This window comes from Polypterus senegalus, chromosome 8 (genome assembly GCF_016835505.1).
Source record: "Polypterus senegalus isolate Bchr_013 chromosome 8, ASM1683550v1, whole genome shotgun sequence".
Classification (NCBI taxonomy): Eukaryota; Metazoa; Chordata; class Cladistia; order Polypteriformes; family Polypteridae; genus Polypterus; species Polypterus senegalus.
The window spans coordinates 142,109,022-142,132,303 of NC_053161.1; the positions used below are offsets into that span (position 1 = coordinate 142,109,022).

At 34.9% G+C, this 23,282-nt stretch overlaps 1 protein-coding gene across 4 annotated transcripts in view; it reads left to right on the top strand.

The window, feature by feature from the left end:
• The window catches only part of tmtc1 (transmembrane O-mannosyltransferase targeting cadherins 1), a 570,135-nt gene that overhangs the window by 70,949 nt on the left and 475,904 nt on the right, over positions 1-23,282 (top strand). For all 4 annotated transcript variants that reach the window (XM_039761862.1, XM_039761863.1, XM_039761865.1 and 1 more), the window contains one exon: positions 12,138-12,314. In XM_039761862.1, the coding sequence (XP_039617796.1) occupies positions 12,138-12,314 (177 nt within the window). The remainder of the gene's footprint in view (positions 1-12,137; positions 12,315-23,282) is intronic.

Genomic DNA, 23,282 nt, shown 5'->3' on the forward strand with positions numbered 1-23,282 from the left:
AATGTGGTGCAAGGAGGAAGTGGTAATGTAAAAAATGTTTCTCTCTAACAAGAGCACCAGTCTGTCTCAGTTTTACCAAAATGCGTTATTGATTTTCAAGATTTCTAGTTGAAATGCATGACAGCTGCCTAGACAGAACATGCTCCTGAAGATGGACACATAAAATAGAATTGGTCATAAGTGGGACTGCACTGTCTGGGCGCACTCACATTCTGACAATAACAGTAACAGGCAAAAGTGTGTAATTGGTGTTGTAGCTGTCTGTTTTCTGGAATTCAATTAAAGTGAAAGTATCTAACAAATTTACTAATACAATTAAACTGCTTCATAAAGAAGTCTGTAAAGAACCGGAGTAATGTAACATGCCGAATAAGCACAAAACTGCCAAAGAAGGTAAAAATAACAGGTTATTTTTGGTGTGCAAACTTTAACTTTGCCTCTGCAGAAAGATGCTGTCTAGTCATCTTTGTCAGTTGAACACAAATACAAAAAAAGATTGCCAGCATTTCTGCCTTCATTAGATAATGTGAAGTGTTTGATTTGAAATTTAAAGTGCCCAGTGCTACCAAAGTAAGTAAGCATTCTGCTCCTTGAACACATGGTCATGTTTACAACATGTGTGACACATTAAAAAAAGATAACTCTATTTGTAGATGGCTGAATCAAATAATAACTTTACTGGGTCTTTTTTGGACAAATTTACGTGTTTCTACAGTTACTTTGCTATTTAGGCTAGGCACAACATTGATTTCTTAATCTTCATCGAATAGCCAGTTTTAAACTAAAATGACAACTAAATAATTATTTTGCCTCTATTTTGATGACTGTTTTCCTTTAGTCTCTCCGAGTCTATTTATTTAGCACTAATCTCATTAAGCACCATTGATTTTGTACCAATTTATGAAAACATTTCATCCATCAGAATTTGGCTTCAGGTTAGCACAATGTATTTTCCTTCCTAAATGAGTGATACATTTTAACTGTCTGATGGAGTTTAAATTGTCATTCTCATGTTTATGACATTAGCAAAAATAATTCTGAGATCAAGTCTAAGTTGACCAAGATAATGTATTGAAATAATCCATTGGCAACGAGGCATTTTTTGCTGTAATAAATATTTTTCACCTCATGGAACACATATCAAGCTGTATACTTTCTGTCAGGGTTTAAGTATTTTTTTTACTTGTGACATCATCATCAATGCCATTATGTGCTTCATTTCTCAGCACTGTACATTTTAGGGTGATTTTGCATATGCATGCGCTGGTTTCCAGGTGAAGCCAAGCCAAGGTGAAACCTTAAGATTTGTATATATGGCATTTGGACATTTTCTCTCAAGGGAAAACACTTATCCAAAGAAGACAATCTTCTAGCATAGTTCATTTTGCTTTTCTGGTTTGGTTTTTTTTTGGTTTAGTTTTTTTAAGACATCAGGAATTCAGCTTTTCATCTTGGTTTTGGTTACAGAATTGAAATTGTTGTTTCTGGCCTGACTTATCTGACAAGTGTAAAAGCATTTCCCATTTAACTAATTTCTCGCCATATTGCTTAATCTTCACAGTTGGACCTGCATATGCTGCGCTGTGCCAGAAGGACAAATAACAAGAAATAAATAAGAAAAAAGAGAAAACCACAAAATATGAAAGATAAATAGATTTCGTAGCTCTGTATATGTCACCCTGTTTTAATGCCCAGTACAAGCACTCCAACTATACTATCCTATTTGCAAGTCACTAAGGCTGACTTGGAATCCTATAACTTCCCTAACTTCTTCCTGTTGTAGTAAGTTTGTAGCACACACTGCAAGCAAAATAGATTCCTAATTTAGTCATGTGACACTTTATTTTGTTAGATGACAAAGGGTAGAAGGGTCAATAAACTGAAGTCAAAAATCCATAAATGCTCTTATTTATTACAGAATTGTTAACCTCTGGGGAATAGTACAAAACAGGTAGGACCTGAAATCCATATTTTTCAAATTTTGTTGTTTCTAATTCTTTAGCAGATGATTACATAGTTGCTGGGCATTTCAGTGAAGTTTTGATTTTCATGGAAAGACAGTGTTTTTTCCTTCTTATTGCAGAATGGGACTGATTAACAAAATGATTGTATGTGAAGAAAGGTTGCTGTCTTAATTCAGTCTGGATGATACAAAATCTGTAAGGATATTGCAAAAGCAATGTTATACACATTTTACAAGGACTTCACCATCTGTGAGTTCAGTATAAAGAACATTTAATGATCTAAAAGAAAGCATTTGAAAACCAGTGTGTCAGTGAATACAAATTTGATATGCAATAATTGGTAGGGCATTGAATACAGCCTGGATGTTTGCCATATCAATAGAGGTACCCATATGGAATCCTTGTGATTATAATTTTCAGCACCTGGAATGCAAAAATCAAATAACAGAAGGAAACATAAGTGTTATATTTTGTCTGTTTTAAGTGTCATTTTGATTGAAAATTATTTGTAGTCAGTCTAATGTCATTAGTAACATGTCACACAAATATATGCCACATCTTATGCATTTCTGTGACTACAGATTATATAAAAGATTTGGCAATATAGTTTATGTCACAAGTTATTGCATCTGATCTCTTGTTTGAGTTTGTCTTTTTATTCATTCAGCAAAACAAGCACACAATATTTACAACTTATACTGTAGTACAGAAAAACAATATGCATTCAGGAGGTCTGGTGTGTTACTGGCTTTGATTAACCCAAGAAATCCAAAGAAGCTCATCATTTCAAATGAAAGCTTTTCATTCAGGGAGACCTTTCGCATTAAGATGAGATATTGTAGTCAAACTGTCATGTATGGAAAATATGAGAACCTCCTAAAGAAACTTCAACAATTCAGTACTTATCTGTTCCTCTTATGACCACAGTGCATAAAAGATCTTTTTAAAAAAGTACTTTGGTTGCTATACATGTCAAGGATCCTTTATAGTAAAATATCAGCATTACATAAATTGTATTTAAGATTATTTAATTTCATGCAAACTGCTGGTAGAACATGAAAAACAATGAAAAGGTTGGAAAAATAAAGCAGCCTATTTTCTTATATGGTTCTAGAAGAGCTTCTTTTACTCTTGCTCTATTTTGCTTACTGTAACATGCAGTAACATGAGAAAGTGGAAGACACATGACTCTTGTATTCTAATTTCGTCTCATCCATAGGCATGAAACGATAAATTTTGTAATTCGCCCTGTTCTCTTGCATTGTTTCACTCACCCTAGTGAGTGTTAATGAGAAGGATACATCGTATACTTTTTGTCTGTCTCAATCATTGTGGCGTGAGAATGTTTGAAGCTTGTAATTCTTCTACTATTGCTCCATATTGTGTATTGCATATATTTTGTCAAGCGCAGATCTTGCCACGCTTCGACTTTTACGAAACAGTGGTGTTCTCTAGCCTTGGATATTTTTTCGTTTATGCAAGTTGCTATATCTGCCTTTGCAGCTGCCTTGTTGCACAATGCCTGCATCCCTTTTAAAACATCATTGAGTTATATGGGCATGTTGCTATTAAATATTTTAATGTAGATTTTTATTTAAAGCTATTGATATATGTATGCTGTGCATATTAAAGTGTATCACCAGAACCATTGAATGACTTGTACTTTAGGGGCAATGTAAGGTGTTGCCTAGAGACATTTCACTATATTTGATTTTCCACTATACACAATTTGTAGGAATGAACCTCTTATGTAAGACAAAGTCATAATGTATAGGAATGTCCATCTGATAAATTGCAAAGTTATACAGAAACTATTAAGGTATACTTATTGAAATAAAGCTTCTTTTGTTAGAGAACAAAGAGACATTAATAACAATTTTGAGAAATGCTAGGATATTTGACAGACATGTTGTAAGCCATGTCACAGGGTTTGTTTTAGTAAAATAGTAAAGCTATTTGTAGACTCACTTTTCCTTTTATAAAAAGTTTTTCACTTTTAACTGGTGGGGTACATGGTGCCTATAAGACGTGGCAAGGAAGTTGCAATAATATATATTGCTATATATTATTTTTCATGTTAATTCTGTTTTTGGATTGTTTTTGTTTTCTTTAAATTTATTTAATTTTATGATTTTTGTTAAAAAATCCTCCTGCATAATGACGTGCATAGAATACACTAAAACATGATGTATGGACAAAACTGGAAAATGTGCGTATTCACAAAAAAATTAAGACACATAAATCTGTTCATACGCCAACTTCCACGTTGTTCCGCTCAGTAAATCCTGGTCAGCATGAAATGTAACACACGTGCACAAGCCTGCCACCCCACCCCGACTTCTCCCAGAATTACGCCTCTTTGAATATGCAAATCAATATAAATAGCCCCACAACTTCAGCGTTTCAAGAAAAGGCAATGGCGAAAGAATGGGAAAAACAAACATACAAACAAACAAAGGCTTAAGCGAAAGCGAATTGAAGTCCTGCTAAGTGAAGTAGAGGCAAGGAAAAATATACTATTTGGTGGCTTAAGCAGCGGAATAAGCAATAAAAGGAAATTGATGGAGTGGCATAGCGTGGTGGATGCACTCAAAAGTTCATGATCAGAAAATTGCACTGTGCCTGAAATAAAAAATAAGTTGTCAGACATTTGAGCAGCAATTTGCTGAAATTATTAGTGGCACACTTGTCAAAGGTATTTCACCAGCGGGGGAGGTAGATTCTGACATCATTGCTGGTGACGGTGAGTCATAATTTATATTTTGCTTACCATTATACATACTCGTGTAAATAATTTGCGTATGAAATAAGACAAACAATCGGACAACAGATGCAGTATTAATTACTGTTTATTTAGTCCCAGACAATATTACAAAAGCTGATCTCGATGCTAAAGAAGGGGTTCTAGGTGATGTTGGTGCTGTTTCTGTACCGACCACATCTTTTGGCGCTGGATGCTCACACACCCCTCCTCGGAAACCATTGGACAATCATCTGGCTGTGTGCTGACGGATGCTGTTTTGTTTTGGAATGAGAAAATACATTAGTGGATGCAGTGAGAGATGTAGCCAATGCAGTATGGAATATTAAGGCAGTACTGTGCAAAATTGACCACAAATTAAATGAATATGTGAAAAAATAAATGATTGCATCTGCTTACCTGTTTTTACATTCTGCTATTTACATTCAATTTATGTTGTAACTCTGATAGATGTGTCTGATCATTTAGTAGTTCAGTGTCAGGTTCATCATACTGCATCTCTTCAGGTATAGGCAAGCCACGATTGTGTGCCATATTATTCTACATACTTGCACGATGCAACACACTTTCTGTGGACTATAGAGCAGCACTTCACCAGTCTTATCCAGGCAGTGCCAACAGTCCTTAAGCTGCCCTATAGTATGTTCTACCAATGTCTGACCCTGAGAGAGTAGGTCATTATAACATCGCTCTTGTTCAGTCAGTGGGTTGGCAAGCGGGGTGAGAAGCCACGTCTTCAGCGGGTACCCACTGTCACCTAAGTTATCGTGTTATACGGAATACGTCGTAAAGATAATGTATAATTTTGACCAAAAGGGTAATATTAAATGTCTTATTTTACCGATAAGCCAGCCATCATGCACAACACCATTTTCAAGTGTGTTCCCCACACTACTGTTTCTAAGAATAAATGAATCATGAGTTGAGCCAGGCCATCTCACAGCAACATTAGTAAGGCACATTTTCGCATCACAGAGGTTTTGCACATTAATAGAGTGAAAATGCTTTCTATTTACATAAACAAATTCATTCTGTGAAGGCGCTTTTATAGCAATGTGTGTGCAGGCGACCGCTCTGATTACATTTGGAAAACCAGACATTGCAGCAAATTGCGATTTGATGTTTGCCTGTTCAACCACAGTGTACGGAAATCTTATATATCTGCTTGACAAGCGGATAATACCAACCCATGATACAGCTGGCATGGCACGACTCAGTGATGACTGAGAAATACCTGATCGGTCAGCTAGTTCATGCTGAAAAGCTCCTTTGTCTAAAAACTTGAGAGTGGAAAGAAACTTGCAAAGGAGCAGGTAGAGCACAATTCCTCACAGTTTGCCTTTGTATAGCTGACGCCATTTCAGCACACAGCTTCAAGAGGATAGTTTTTGGAAATCTAAACCGACTTAGAAGCCAGTTGTCATCATGTGCCAAAAAATCAGTATGATCTCGGAATACGCGTTCTCTTCTGATTCTTCCATTTACGATGTCCTCTAACAACGCTAAAGCAACCATGGTAGTGGAATAATTTGACCATTCTGTACACCATTATATTGTTGCGGATTGATTACAATCAGGTGCCTTAAATTTATAAACGGTATGCAGTTAATTTCAGTGCATTTAATAAAGCCAGCGTCATGGATGTGAATCTAAAAAAGAAAGGAAAACCACACAGGACCATTAGCACTGCTTTGATATTGGGTGCTGTCATATTGCAAAATGGAACAGAAACTGTATATGTAAGGGTGAGTACTGGTGTGAGAATGTGCGTGGCTTTACGCCAACTTTAGTTTTTATACATTGCGATGTGACGTGGAAACCATTTATACATGAGGCCCCAGGAGACTGTCATTGATTGTTGTGGAGTGTAAATCATAGTAAAGTATTGTTAGGTTTTTCTGTTTCATTGTTATTTTTGCTTTGCCTTTGTGCTAGCTTTGAGTTGCCTTTTTAGGCATGCCCTATTTGTAATTATTTTTATTCCTGATTTTCATACTTTTTGTGTATTTTAGTTTTTGTTCTCCTTTTTATTGTTTAAAAAATATTGAATTTAAACAACATTGTTTAGTGTTTTTTCCCTTCCAAAAGCAAAAGATTATGGTCACCTTCTCCACTGAAGGACAGTTTTATGTATTTTTGAGTATTTCTGAGATTTTAAAAACTATGCCCGAATGCCCAGCGGTTAATTTTGAGGTCAAATTGCCTGGGTTGAGGCCTGTTCAACCTTTTTTGCCATTTTGGTGTGGCAGTATCATACTAATAAACATTTTCAGTCTACGACTTAATTGTCTATTGTCATCCAGAAACTTCAGCAAACCAAATGTAAGACATTTTACTCTAAAAGTTAACAGCATCTCATCTGCCCCAACTGGGGCGCTCATACTAAGTCCTGTGGACCTAATGTGGCTTTTTGTTCCAACCAGCTTCTGTTTTTAATTGGACTCCTAGGTTAATTAAGTGAACTGTTATTTCCCAGATTCTGTATTATGAGAACAATATAGAAATTCAAAAACTAAGTTTGGTAAAACATTTTTTATTAAAATGTACTAAGCAGTTATATGGGAATAATGTATTTTTTATCTTTTTATCAATTTTTTCATCATTTTATTCTACTTTTACAGGTGTTCTAATTGTTTAATTAATCCATTATTTACTAATTAGTGGGTCTGATGCTAAAGTAGTTGCAGCCTTTCATGATTCAGTGTTGTTTGCCTGGGTGTCTGCTCTGCTAGTTTTTAATTGTCATATTAACATACAATGAAGAGAGCAAACTGCACAGAGAAAGGGCAAAATATAATGAAATCAGCGAAAGAGAGTTAAGCATGTAAATCTATAACAAAAACAGAAATATTTCTAAATGCCTTACAAATGTAAAAATCATGCTGCTGTGCATTTCTGAATGTAGAATAAGAGAAGAGAAAAAATGACAGCTAATTAAATGAGATCAGACTTATCAGTTGTTGTCACTGATTATGAATCTGGTTAAAACAAAAACCTGAAGCCACAGTGAGGCCCCAGGACCAACTTTAAGAACCCCTGCTTTAGATCACTGCTACACTTTGATACAAATTCTTTACCTGATATTGCCCCCTATCTTTAAAGAGAGGAGCCATTATTTGTTATAGGGAAGGACTAAAGAGGCAGAAAAAATTGCAGGATTGTTTGCTTTTGCAAAATGGAAGATAATATGTAAAACTTTATTTCTCTCTGGGAGAAATGAGACATTTTACAGAAGCTCATTAAATAAATAAATATACACACACTATGGGCTGAACATACACCAGATTGACTACATAGGAAGAAAGTTAAAAAGAAAGATGTTTAGACATGTCTTGATTTGGTAACAGGATTCTTGAGAAAATGTCTGGATAACTGTGTTATTACAATATCAATTCACATATTCTCTAATAAGAAACTATGGAACGCTGGTAACATCAAGAATTTTACACTCAATTGTGTAAGAAAAGCAGATATGAGCTCAGAAGAGCAGTTATTCATTACTTGGATAAGCTGGAGACTTAGTATGAAGGCAGCAATGATTCATGCAAAGTTTTGGAAGGGTTAGAGTAGTTTACGGATTACAAAATTAAGACTTTTCCAGTCTTATCCACATGTTCTCTCTCCAATGAACTTAATGCCTGTTGTACCGGCTTTGATTGAAATAACATGAAGCCTGAAATTCACCTAACTGAAGCAATGCATGATTTACACTTCTGTTTCTGTGGATGATTTAGGGAGATTTCTTAAATGCCTTAATTTCCATAAGACATCCAGTCTGAATTGCATTATTATTTTTTTATATGCATAATTTGATGTGTATACTGTATATAGGTGGTACAGAAATTCTTGCTTTAAGCAGAGATAATGGCTTTACTATACAAAAGACACAAGATAGGGATAATTAAAGGGAAAACAGAATACTATTAAATTAACGAGAGATAAAACAAATGATCGCTGCCCCAACAGGCAACAAGTTGAAATTCCAGTGTGTCAGGTGAAGGGGTTTGCAAAATATAACACCACAAGAAATATATATCTCTCTTTTTCCCAAACCTTTCAGATTCTTGCTCCTTTTGTTTCCACTCTAGTTGCACTACCATCCTGTCTGGCAAGCATTTACTCCCACCAACACCATAACTCCATTCTTAATAGGCTTCTGACAAGACGTGGGCTTTAGAGAAGATGGATAGATGTAATTTATATGTCAGCTTTGCCCATCCCTAGACCACCTCTCTCTCACATTATTTTCATTGGAGTAATTATCTACAAGACAGTACTCAAACCTTTGACTCACTCATATACAGACTCCAATAAACATAGACTTTGTGATGTCTTCACTATTTATTCCTCCTCTTCCTGCTCGCCAGGTAACATGTTGAAGAATGTAGCTATATACGCGCTTAACCTGTCTTGTGGCACAATTGAGCGATTTGATACCCCTGTTAATTCCTTTCCAAAAAATGCCACATGCACTATGAATATACTTATATACAGTAGTACATTTATTTGGATAGTACTTGTATTGTTTTAAGGCGATTTGCTGAGAATACTGTAAATTTTGTTCTTTTGTAAAACATACGTGCCAGTGTACATTATTTTTTTATATATGCAGTGGAATTGTGTTATTTTTTTGCTTAATTCATGACTCATTTCAAAAGGAAAAATTGTGAATTAATGTGAGTCTTCATTTTGAATGCGTTATGTTGATATGATGGTTAGTGCCTTTTCATAATGCACAAACTGCCGTACAGTCTGTTTTTATCTTAGGAATTCTATAGTATACTTAGTGAAAGAATAGTATAATCATGTATGGAGAATAGCTTTAAGTAGATAAATTCAGCTATAAGTCTGCACCCAAGCATAAAGAAATGCAATTAGAAACATATTTTGCATCACAAAGAAGCCAAACCAAATACAGCCGCCAATCTTTATGTAGGGCCATTTACAAAGCACTTTATCTACTTACTGTATCAACATTTAAATAAAGTACCAAACTTATCATAAGTTTGCATAACACTGTTCCACATATTTGCATTAGTTTGCAAATAATTCTAAATACAGTGTATTGTTTTGGAATCTTTGACAATTTCCATTCCTTGCACAAGATTTTCTGTACAATGCACTGTACAATGTACACTTCTGCCAGCTTATGAGAATGGTTGATACCAAGAGGGACAAAATCATAGAAAAAAATGTAAATGATGGATTGACAGGCAGTTCTCTAGAAAAAGAAAAAAGTTTAATTGTAGTAGTGACACATGCTGCTGAGCTGTCAAGTCTAAATGGATTACTTCTTCTTGTCTAGTCATTCTTACATAAAAAAACAACTTCAGAGGTTAACAGTAATATTTTTTTATTTTCCTAAGTGCACTAGTGTGATGAATAGGAATAACAAAATGAAAGAACTCTTTAAATCTGTTTCAGTCTATATTGGTTAAGGGAAAGTAATGATTACTAAGGTTTAATCTAATTTCCATGGGGATCTACATAACCATGGAACTATATCTAACTTTCTGGAAAAAAAATCCCTGTGGCTTATTAGGTTACAGTGTGCATTGGAGAGTTTTTGTAGTATTTTTCTGTCCTCCCTGGCCATCGGACCTTACTCTTATTCTATATTAATTAATGTTGACTTATTTTTCTTACTGTGTCTTTTATTTTTCTATTCTTCATTATGTAAAGCACTTTTAGCTACATTTTTGTATGAAAATGTGCCATATAAATAAATGTTATTGTTGTTGTATTTGCACAGAAACTTTATAGTGTTTACTGTATGTTTGAAAATAAAAACCTAGAGACTGTGAAGTATTCAAGACATGTAAAGCATGAAATGATAGCATAATCCAGTGGACAGACTGCAGTTTTCAAACAATCGGATGAAATAGAAACTGCTAGCATTTAGATTTTATATGCTGCTTTTAATTCTGCCTTGTATTGTGTGATAGTTCATAGTTCCAGTGAAGCTGCATAGTTGAATTCAGTTATATAAATCTTTATACAAAAGTAGCACACTTCACAACAGTTTATCTTTGCTTGCTTTGATGATTTCAAAATAACGTGGTAAAGGCTGTAACATTTATATTTACTGGTAAAATACAATTTTTTCTGAATTTAACATGAAAAAGGAGAATATAAGACAAAAGTACAGAATAACACTTTTTAGTTTGGGGTTATTTATTGTATACTGTATTTGGAGTTTGGCTGTTAGGTGTTTCTTATTGGCCAGATGTTTCCTGATTTATTGATTGTGCCGTATAAACCAGCTGAGACCTTGTAGTGTTAAATGTAGCTTGTACTTTTTCCTTTGGTGTCTGTCTTTGGAGTTGGTGGCATCAAACAACATAACTGTGCTTTACAATAAAGCAAGCAATTTGAAAGTGAATGTAAATTTGAACTTTTTGGATGCAAACCTCTCATTAACCCAAACAACCAACAACAGAGGTCACCAGCTCCGGTCCTGGAAGGCCCTTAGTGGCTACAGGTTTTCATTCAAACCCTTTTCTTAAGTAGTAACCTTTTTTTGCTGCTGATGAACTTCTTTTGAATTAATTTTAGAAGACGCCAGTGGTGGTCAGGAAAGGAGTCAACTTCGGCTGTTGTTACTGATATCTTGCCTCCCTTGCCTATACCTGGGAGATGGGTAAGTGGAGGGAGAAGGGAAAGTGAGAGATGAGCGAAGAGCAAGAGAGAGAAAGTGCAGCACTGGGAAGAAGAGTTAAAGACCAATTCTAATCCTGATTTTACCCTTGGTTTTATTGTATATTTATTGGATGGAATTATTTATTGATTTTAACATCCTCAGTAGAGCATGGTGTTTTTATCTATTATTTATTTATTATTTTTTGAAGATTTTGAACTGTCCCTTTGCACATTATTGGACCTTTTTTGTATTAATTTATTCATTAGAATAAATAGCACAGTACAGATTTACAGCAATATTTGTTTGTTATGCGTCCTCATTGCCCTAGCTATCCTGGTTATGACTATCAATATCCGCGTGCAAGAAAAAGTGATGCCAGCTGTAGGCTACTTGAGCATCACATCCACACACTGTGCTCTATGGTGGTATCTAATGTTTAAGATTGCATGCATCTGATGTGCACTGTAACCATGAATAAATTGCATAACTTGCTACTGCTCCAAAATTTAAACATTAATATTACAATAACGTCCGCTTGATTTGAATGAAATATTACAGTGAAAGAAGTTGCTTTATAAATGTGGGGTACAGTATATGGTTTTGAATTATACAAAAACAATTGGGTTTGGAATAGTGGGTACAAGGTTAATGATTCAATGTTTTTGATGCTACTAACTGACTAGAAGTAATTAGTATTGGTGTTTTTTTATATTTTATTCACAAAACATAGGAAAGTATTTAAATGGACATTGTGTCTATTTATTTTTACTAGGAGTGTGGACCGCAGCTGTTTTGGGGAGAATTTTCCTGCTACGACATCCTCATGTTCTCTACTTCTGAGCTTGTTCCTGGGAACTTGTGCAATGCTGGTTAAAGAAACTGGTGTCACGGTCTTTGGAGTATGTGTGACTTATGACCTGTTGATTCTATGCCAGAAGCAACTCAAATTGTAAGTTGTACAGTAATATATCATGTTGGTGTAGTATTTTGTTTCATTTTCTTGGCTACACAATATTAGTAGAGAGCTCTTTCCTGTATTCTTCTTTTATTCATAATTTTGGATATGGAGGAATATCTGTTTCAAAACTAAATGCAATCCAACTTGTAAAATACATTAATTTTATTACAACTGTTACATGTCATAATTAAAAAGAACTCAATCAAATGATTTATTGCTTTTTCAATATGACATGTAGTATTCATGCTAGTTTGAAATACATTAAAAAGGTGTATGATATGTTAATTTAGGTCCATTTGACTTGTAAAAAAGCCTTAACCAAATGTAAAGCCAACTCGCTAGTTTTCACACGGAGTCTACTTGGAGCGTGTTGCATTCCTTTCCATGATCATGTGTTAATCATGCCAAAACTAAATAAAATTAAATTCAGTGTCAAAGAATTGGAACGAAGGGCATCAGCTGTAGGGGCTAGAAGGCATTTTAGTCAATACTGCATTTTGGTGCTCCACTGCTACAGATGTTAAACAGATGATGTAACTTTAAGAAGTGTACTTCTATTGCAAGTTGTCACTGTGGTTAATTTTTTGTGGTTTGGACTACTATCTGTTTCAACTAAATACTGAATATAGTCAAACATTTGTCAATGTTTGTAGGCTGAAGCAAGGTTTAAAGATGCTCAGTGTGTCACAGTGGTCTCTGTGTTTAAGATGGTTTGCACTCTAGCTTTGCACTCATACTTATGAAATATTGTTCTTTCATATGCAGTAAACAATATAAATATATTATAAGTTCTTGAGAAAGTATTTTGGGCTCTCCCAGCAGAAAGGAAAATTAAGTTGTTTGCTTGACCTCAAGAAAAGAGGTGACTAATAGTTAGAAATTAACTGATTTATTGTCCAAAACAATATTATCATAATATTACACTCTGGAAATTAGAGAATCCACCACCATTGGACCCCAGACATACTAAAAAACAGCAGCTTCTAACCTGCTTAGCCTTGAGACTTTGCAATTGCTGCTCTTTGTAACGTTACACTCCTGCCTCTACACACTCCTGTAGCATTTGGAGAAGACAACAGCTGAAGCATCAAGAGTACCTCAGCTAACTGCTGCATTTGTGTCTGTGATCTTTTATTTTGGTTCTCCTGACAAAGCCTGACTGTGGATTTGTATGCTGAAAGGTTCTTTAATAAAAGCTAATCGTAAACATATTGTGTTGACATTGATATGTAGTGTTGTTGTGGTTATTTTGCTGCCGCCGTGACTTTGAGGTGCCTCTATTGGCAGAAATACCTTTCCATAGGACAATTCTCAGAGCTGAACTTAATCAATTCAAGGAGCTAATGCTCCCTGCTGGACACGGTATTAATATGATCACCAAGCTTTTTTTTCTTACTCCTTGAGTTAGCCATATATTATATCATTATATTCTTCTAAACTTTGCTGAACATTTCACAGATGTTGATGTCTTTGAGTTACTTAGGCAAGCTGTGGCTGCATTGGCAGCAGTGGGTGAACGAAGGCACTCCAGCAGCAAATGAAGCTAGTGTAAACTTTTCCCCAGGCCTAACTGATAGTAGAGTCTGTAGTCCTAGTCTGTAGTCCTGCTTTATGAAGAGCTTTTCTTTTTTCAAATAATATTGTTTGGGGTAAGAGATAACAGTGTACCGGACAGCTAACAACAATATTTATTGATCTGGTGATGAATGCTACCTGATGGACAATGTAATTTCTAGAAACATCCCTTATTATTTTTTCTTATGTGCATTCTAGAGAGCACTGTCCAGGGGCTGTGCACCTGCAGCACTCGTGATTTGAATAGCAGCACAGGTAAGGAGGAGAACCTGTATGAAAGGGCCTCCAGGGAGGATGGAAGAAGTTTGCTTGTTTTGAGTAAAACAATAAATGCACCTATTTGTCTAAGGGTTTAAACTGTTTATCTTGTATGATGTCTTTGTTTCTCTACCGTCTCAGTGCTTGTTACACAATTATTGAGAACATATATGATATTACTTTAACCCCAGCTGTTGATGCCCATCACCAAACTGCTTGATGCTGATTGGTCAGTTCATTTCACTTGACTATTGCAGCAGGAAGGAAATGGAATGTGCTCCATTACATGGCATATTAAAAAGCAATGAATCATTTGATTGATTTCTTTTTAATTGCGACACAAAAATTATAATAATTGTGCAATAATGAAATGTACAAAATGAATATGTATTGCATTTCAGTTCATTTTACATTTTTGATTACATTTAATTTATGGCATTAATAATCTTACATATTTGGAGGTGATTTACATGCTCATTGTCACATACTTGTAGGCAAATCGATGTCAACGGCATACCAGAAAGGTCCCAATTTCTAATTTCTGTTGTTTTCAAATATATGTGTAATGTGGCATTTTAGAAGAGACATTATTGTGACTAGTAAGTTCCTTCAGTGTAACAGGAACCAGGGATATGTATTGCATATGTATCATTCTGAAATTAAATTAATGCATTACTGAAGAACATTCTGATGTTATAGCACATTATTAGATTTTGCCCCTTTACTTGTATGATCTTTATTGTAAGGTGTTTCGGAGAAAGCAGGCAACCATTTAGCATAGGGACTTTAAGTTAACAGTGCCTATTTCAAAGCACTATAGATAGTCTGGATGTTTTATTTTTTCCTGGAACGTTGTTATCTCAAGTTAGAATCAGTTAGGCAGCAGCTCTTTTGTTAAATTATTTTCTTTTATATTGCTAAATTCTTGATAGGAAGCGTATGGATTGCTTTAGTAGTTTATTATTGCATATTTAACTGGTAGGTGTGCTTGTTATGTAAGAGTTGTATGGTTTTGATTTTTCATCTTATGGTTACACATTTGCACATCTTTGTGAACAAACAGCTCAAACAGCAAGGATACAAAGTGGATATGTGCCAGTCTTTGGTTACACTAGAGTCTGCAATTTTTTTTAAGCACTTAAAGTGTACATTTTATTTACTGGGTGATAAATAATGTCTGTGGCTTACAGTAGACACCAGTGTATGAGAACTACAGACTTTATGGTACAGCCACTGACCTGAGCCATACTCCAATAAAAATGGCCACTTTCTATCTTTTTCCAAAAATTTATTAAGAAGGTGAACATGATAGTTTTATTCCCTGGAAGGAAGAACAAGTTCTGAAATGGACAAAAGAGTTTATCACTTTTTTATAATGAAATGTTTTTATAATGTTATATTTTTATAATAAAAACTGTATTAGGAAATGTAGTTCCCCGCAACTGGTCTCCTAATGAAAGAAATTGCAGAGAGAGCAAAAGCTATTAACAAAGGTCTTTACACACATGTTGGTATGTTATCTTTATTTTTCTGTTCTTATTCAATTAATAACATTTAAATTAGCACAATTAAAGATCACATCTCAAATCCCAAGTACTGTACATTGCTAATCAGAAGCCAAGCAAAATAAAAGGAAATCAAAGCCAAAGTAAGTTACTGTGTCAGCTGCAATTGACGCCTCTCGGACATGATTTTACTGAAGATTTTGTCAAAGCATGTGCTGTAGCAGACCTTTTGTAAAGAAATGTTGTCTTCAAGGAGCATTGTTGCAGAAAAGGACTGACTTTGCTTCATTTGCCTAGTAGATATGCTCAAGGCATGCATGAGAACTTTGCTAACCAAAGTGCATTAACATCCCTTTAGAAATGACTGAGAGATGACGTGAAGTTGTTCTAAGCATGGTTTTTAAAAAATATACAGCAGTGATCAAATAATACTGTTTAATAACACCTTACCTCCTGTGTTTAAAGTGGTGAACTATTACAAACAGAGATACTATGGATAAAATAGTTATCATGTGTTGTCTCCTTGATGAAATTTCTCTGCAACTTCAACAAAATGCATATTGACATTTCATTTGGTATTTAAGATCTATTGAGTCCCAGAAATTATTATAATTTGTTTCTTGTTTGTAGCATTTATTTATTTTACAGGTAGGATTGGACAAGAAAGAGAATGAGGAATGCAGAGAAACAAATAAAAAAATACCAGAAAATAAAAGTGTTAATAATAGAATATCTAACACAATCTTAAAATGGGGCACTCTTACTGCAGCAGAATGTTTGCCTTCATTTTATATGTGCCTGTGCTTTGTTAAACTGTTTGCGTGTCATTTAATCATTACAAATTTGCACATGTCCATTTTATTTTCCCTTCATTATTTTCTGTACCCAGTTTTGTTCTGTGTAGCGTCTTAAGAATTTGAAGCCGTACTTACAGGAATCCGCTTAAGTCAATAGCAAGGTGACAAAACACTTGTACATGATAGGATGCCGTCACTAAGGTGTAAGTTGACAGTTAATCTTACATCTTGTTTCTGGAGAATGAGTGAAAACTCTTACTCGTAAATGACCAGGGCTGGATTAAGCCCAACTGATGTCCTAAGAACAGCTCAACAGTGGTGCCCCCCATTAGAGCTTCCACTGCTTAATTGATAAAACATTAAGACTTACTTAGTGCTGAAGGTGAAATAAGAGATTAGAACTTTCCTTGCTTATGTGACAAATCATTAACTGAAATAATAAAATAAAGAGCTTAAAGGTGATGAGTTTCTTACACATGGCTGGTGAGTTAAGTCCTCGCCAAAACAAGCCAGCTGTTTTTACACTCAATGAAGACAAAACTATTACGCTATGGGACTGGAACAAATGTGATATCTGAAGATACCTTTAAACCAAAATTTTTAAGTTTAGCCACTGCCTATGTAAAAATAATCTTTTGTATTTTAATAGTGTAGAGTAAAGTCTAATATGACAGGTAAGGAAAATTACAAAATATTCTGTTGAAGTCCAGTGTGGTAGTGATAGACTGGGGAGAAAAACTCTTTTGGTGCCTTAAGCATGTGCTTATTTTGCTTAATGGTTAATGCAAATCTGTAAATGATATACATATTAAATCCACACAGAGAGTATTCTAGCCACTCAGTTAATTTTATTTATTTTAATTGAACAACTAGCAATGTACACATCAGAAAGCCATAAAAAAAAAAAAATCCCTGAAACCTTGAAGGGTTTTTTAGTCTCTCTGACAAGCAGCCAGCAGGTGTAAAATTGCATAGCACAAAAATAGAAGCAATAAATATTTTATTGCAGTAATAAAAATGTGTCATTTATTATCCTACCGTATGAGTCAAAAGCAAACTGTTACAGAAATAAAAAAGATCCAGAGTCAACGGGTAAATGATATCTTGTTGTTTTATTAAAAAGAACATTTGGTTTGCTTTATAAATGGATTTTTCATATGAAGTGAGATCCTAATCGCTTTTTTATTCTTCAGTGATAAGCTAAGTAGCAAAAACATATCTGGTGATTCACAGCATTGTTTTCACACAGGAGACCTTTGCTAAAAATGAACTTTTCTTTAACGTGGAGCAATAAGTAAAGGCTTTTACCTTTTAGCTCTTTTAATGGGTATACTGTATGCTTACTAACTTACAGACTCATCACTTTAGTTTGAAATGAGGAGTTTACTTCTAGATGTCATCAGTAGCTGAAGGTTTTTCATTTTTCCTGATAGTGAAATACTGAATTCAGCTTGTGATGAAACCTCTAGCCAACTTATGTTTATGTTATTAAGCAAGCTAATCATTTGTGAAGACTAAACAACAGTGTGACTGACCGATCATATTTAATATGTTATTATTTACATGGGTTTCTGTTTCTTGCAGAAATCTTTTAGACAAAGGTGGTATGAACTGAAAACAATTAAAACTAAGTACAATAGTGGATTTCGACTAACAAGACTAATAAATATGACAGAAAATCTGGTAGACCTCAACAAAAATAACCCTAAAATTAAAAAAAAACGATAAAAACAGTGGATTCCAAACATATTCAGACCCTATCATTTTCTACACTTTATTGTGCTGTGAAATTAATTTTAAATGAATACATTTTACAATTTTTACCTATCAATCTACACTCAATAACTGATAATATCAAAGTGAAAACATGTTCAGATATACAGTACATTTACCCATTTATTAAAACTATACAACTGAAACCTCTCATTCATATAAGTATTCAGACCCTTTATTTAGTACTTTCTAGAAGCCCAGTTGCAAGCAATTCCAGCTTTGAGTCATCTTTGATAGGTCTCTATAAACTTTGTACACCTGGATTTAGGCAGTTCATCACTTTGTCTCCTGGAAGATCCTTTCAAGCTCAATTAGAGTGAAAGAGAAGTGCCTATAAACTGCAATCTTTAGGTATCTCCACAGAAGTTCTACTGGGTTTAAGTTTGGGCTTTGCCTTGGCCACTCAAGAACAGAAAGAGACTTGTCCCAAAGGTTCTCCATTGTTGTCTTGGATGAATGCCATGGGTGATTGTTATGCTGAAAGGTGAATCATCACCCCAGTGTATGGTTGCATGCACCTTTCTTCAAGAACCTCTCTGTATTTGGCTGAATTAATATTTCCCTCAATTTTCTCCCTGTCTCTGCTACTGAGAAGCACCCCAAGTGCATGAAGCTTCCACTTCTATGCTTTACCATACAGATGGTATTAGGCAGGCAATAAGCAGTGCCTGGTCTTAGCCAGTCATAGTACTTGGAGTTCTGCCCAAAGAGTTTTTTTTTTTTAATCAGAACGAAACATTTTCTTTATGCCATTTACTGAAGAGCAGCTTCCGTCAAGTCTCTCTACAATAAATGCCTGATTGATGGAGTGCTGCTGAGACTATTGTCCTTTCAACAGGTTCTCCAATCTCAGTAGAGGACATCTTAGAGTGACCACTGGTTCTTGCTCACTTCAGTGACTAAGGCACTTCTTTCTTAGTTACTTAGTTTGGTCAAATTGCCAGCTCGATAAAGAGTCCTGGTGGATCCATACTTATTCCTTTTTAGAATTATTGAGACTAGTGTGCTCCTGGGTACAATCAGAGCTTTAGAAATAGTTTTATACCCTTACCCTGATCTACTCCTTACCACAACTGTATTGCAGAGACCTAATAAGAGTTCCTTGGATTTTTTATCCTGACATGCATTTTGACTTGTGGAACCTTATATACACAGGTGTGTGTCCAATCAGTTTAATTTGACACAGGTGGACTCCAGTCAAGATCTAGACACATGTCAGGGAGAAGTAAGTCAAACAGGTTGCACGTGACCACAACTTGGAATACCACAGCAAAAGGTCTGAGTATTTACGTATATGAAAGATTATCAGTTTTTGATTTGTAATAAATCTACAAACCTTTCTAAAAACATGTTTTAACTATGTCATTAAGAGTTAATGAGTGCATGTTGATGGGCAAAAATTAGAAATGTGTCCATTTAAACAATAAAGTGTGTAGATAGTGAAGTGGCCTATAAAGGTTTCTGCAACACCTGTCACCCCATAAAAGGGGTTTACCAAGCCTAATGCAAAGAACTATTGAAATAGACAGTTGACTATTATAATTTAACACATAAGCAAAATGTCCCGACTGCTTGTTTTTATTGTTTGAGTACTTTGAAGACAACTAACATCCTTTTTTTTTTTTTTTTTTTTCTTTCTCTATTGGACAGTCTGCCAAGTGAATGTTGCTTTTAGAGGTGGATGACTTCTCTGACCTCAAGTAATCTCTGGCAGACGTTTTACTTCCCTTAATTGTTGGATTGGGGCATAAAGCTGAAATTCTTTTTCCAAATTACACATTAACAAAATTAACTTTTAAAACAATGGTATAGATCCAATGAGAAGTGGTTTGATTAAACTCAAAAAACATTGAATCACTATTTTGAAGTAGATATTAGCATCTTGTGTCCCTTTGTTGTGACTTTTACTGAATCTGATAAATCTAATGTTATATCTGATGAGCATACCAAGATTTAATGGTGTTCTGTTTCTACTTTTTAGTTTCACACGCAGATATTTATCATGTTCTTTTGAATGACAGTGTCTTTAATTTAAACTAAAAAGGGTAGTAGTCACACATGTGGGTAAGCCACATGTGTATTCAGAAGCATTTAGTAACCAGGGTTAAAATGCTCCAAGGACTTAAAAGGTGGATCTGTTACCTAATATCCAGTCCACAACCAAGAAGATAAGCTTTTGCTTCCAACCATCCATTATCCAACCCGCTATATCCTAACTACAGGGTCACGGGGGTCTGCTGGAGCCAATCCCAGCCAACACAGGGCGCAAAGCAGGAAACAAAAAATGGGCAGGGCGCCAGCCCACCATAGGGTGCGCACACACACACACACACACATACACCAAGCACACACTAGGGACAATTTAGAATCGCTAATCCACCTAACCTGAATGTCTTTGGACTATGGGAGGAAACCGGAGTACCCAGAGGAAACCCACGCAGACACGGGAAGAACATGCAAACTCCATGCAGGGAGGACCAGGGAAGTGAACCCGGGTCTCCTAGCTTCTGCTTCCAATAACAAAAAATGCAACCATACAGTGAGGGAAAGAGCATGAAAAGGTCCAGTTTTGTATGATGTGACTTAATGGAGGAGCTGCTTGGAGCAATGATAGTACCATTTACATTTTAAGTTCAAGTTGTTGCTATTATAGTTTACAATACAATGAAAGGTACTTGTGTGTTATGCACACACCCAAATCAATCAAATCAGGCAAATAAGACAATAGAACAATGAGGCAATAAAATTAGGTGAGCGGCAGAATGGTTGGTAACAGCAAAGAAATTAGTTCTATACTTTATACAGCATATTCATTTTGAATGCAAATATAAAAAAGAGCAATCAAAGGGATCCACTGAGGAACAGGCTAGCAAATTCCAGCAGCTGTCTAGGACTACACTGAGTGCCTCTCTCTGTCAGCCAGCCGTTCCTTCTTTTTCATGCCTTTTTGAATGATCACTCCAGTTTCATTTCTTTCGTTCATATAAATAACTGCAACAAATCCTGTTAGTGTAAGTCTGTCTTTGGAATGTGGAAAATCAAAATTTCATGAGGTGTACAATAGTTTTTCAAATTTTTTCATCTGTGTATATTTTTGAATTTTTATTCTGAGTGTACCTGTGGGTAATTATAAAACATAAATCATTGTAATCTATATCTGCTTTATTAAGTAATATAATTATTTTTAAATGTATACAAGTTTCTGAAAAGAGTTTATGCTAGACTGAATGTTTTTGAATATTTTCGTGCTTTCGAGATACCGTGCAGTGAGATCTTAACCCGAATCTTAGCAACAAGTAAACTGAACATGAGTGAATAAATTACTTTTTTATGTGTAATTAGGAAGCATTTTCTTTTACAGTTCTGTGCAACAAAACACAGATTTAATGTTTCCAGGTCTACATTCTGATGCAGTCAAAAATGCTTCCACAAACATCTTTTAAAACAAATATGAGATAACTTTTGGCAAATTAAGTTCTTGGTTTTTTGTCTGACATTATTGGAATCGTGTTATTCAGAAAATTCCAGTTTAGACTCACCTGTATGTAAGCTTGAGAAGTGCTGGGGCTCCTTCAGATCCATGTTTTGACAAACTAGAGTTTGGGACAAGATATAGAATATTAGTGGTGAGACCTTCATTATGACGATGAGTGCTAAGATCTGGGCAGGCATGGCCAAATCAACTTTGAAAAATATCTGACGTATTAAAACAATATGTTTTGTGTTTTTAAGTCCAGAAGAAGTGTTTTTAAGTCTTCTCAATCATGGTATATATTTCTTTGCTTTGTGTTCTAAAGTGAATCACTTTTCATAAATTTAAAAAAATACCTTTCCTGTTCTTGCTTTTTAAAATAGAGCTGAAGTGGCAAAGTCCAAATGTGAAAACAGAAAACCTTAAATCTTAGCAACATAAGCAAATGTAAAAGACATGTTGACGAGACCCACTGCATCAAATATTCTAGGAGAATGCTAAGACACAATACAAAACTACCCAGGTACATTTTTGTTAGGTAGAGTGTAACTGGGGGCTGGGCAGCCGTTTGGCCTTGAAATCCCCCAATCCACAGCCCTGGAGGTTTTTGTTTGTCCCTGGCAATCTAGCCATGGCATTTGACTTACGCTTAGAGATTAAAAATGAGTCTATATTTAAGGACTCTACTTTTTCTATTACATGTACAAGTATATTTGTGTATTGTAAGTATGCATTGGTTAAGTCTTATCTACTATTTTCAGTATGTAATTTATTCATTCTTGTTCTTATCTATCTGTAATTTCCTTTGATTTTTCTAGCAACTTATTCTTGTAATGCATTTCAGCTTCATTCTTTGTAAAAATATGTGCTGTTGAAATAAATGATACTGTTTTGTTTTAACTGGATTAATTAAACCAGAAAGTATTTTATCATACTGGGACACTGCATGTGAAATACTTTGTATAGCAGTAAAATAGTAAAAAAAATCAAACATTGTACTACAACCATGAAGAGCCGTCCAGATTGAATTTTAAGAATAAGCAAATTTAAAAAATGGGGATATGCATTTGTTTAACGAACAGTAAATTAAATAAATAAATGTGAATATGTTTTGTTAAACTTCAATGCCTTAATGTAAAAGCCATTTTGTTCTATCAGATATTTTCAAGGTTTTTTTAGAGTAGAATGTTTTATTTACTTATAGAATGATATTATCTCAAGTCCAAAACAATACCTAACAATGAATCACTATGACAATTGCAAATAGTATTAAAATGCATCATTCTAGTTTTTAGTTATAGACTGTTCCTGTCAGTAAAGCTTTTTAAAAAAAATTTGACTTGGAATGATGAAAAGGTTTCAGATTGTGATCAAGGTATAATCAAATCCATGAGAGCACTCTCCACTCCTCCTTTTTGTTGTTTTGATTATCCGACCTGAGTGTTTAACTTATAGTTGACTGCTGTCTCAGCAGCTCCCAAATTTATATTTTGACTGAATCAACTTATGGTGGTAAAACAAGGATTTTTTCATTGTTATTATTTTATGTCAACATTGCATGAGGCTAGCTGCCAGTGAT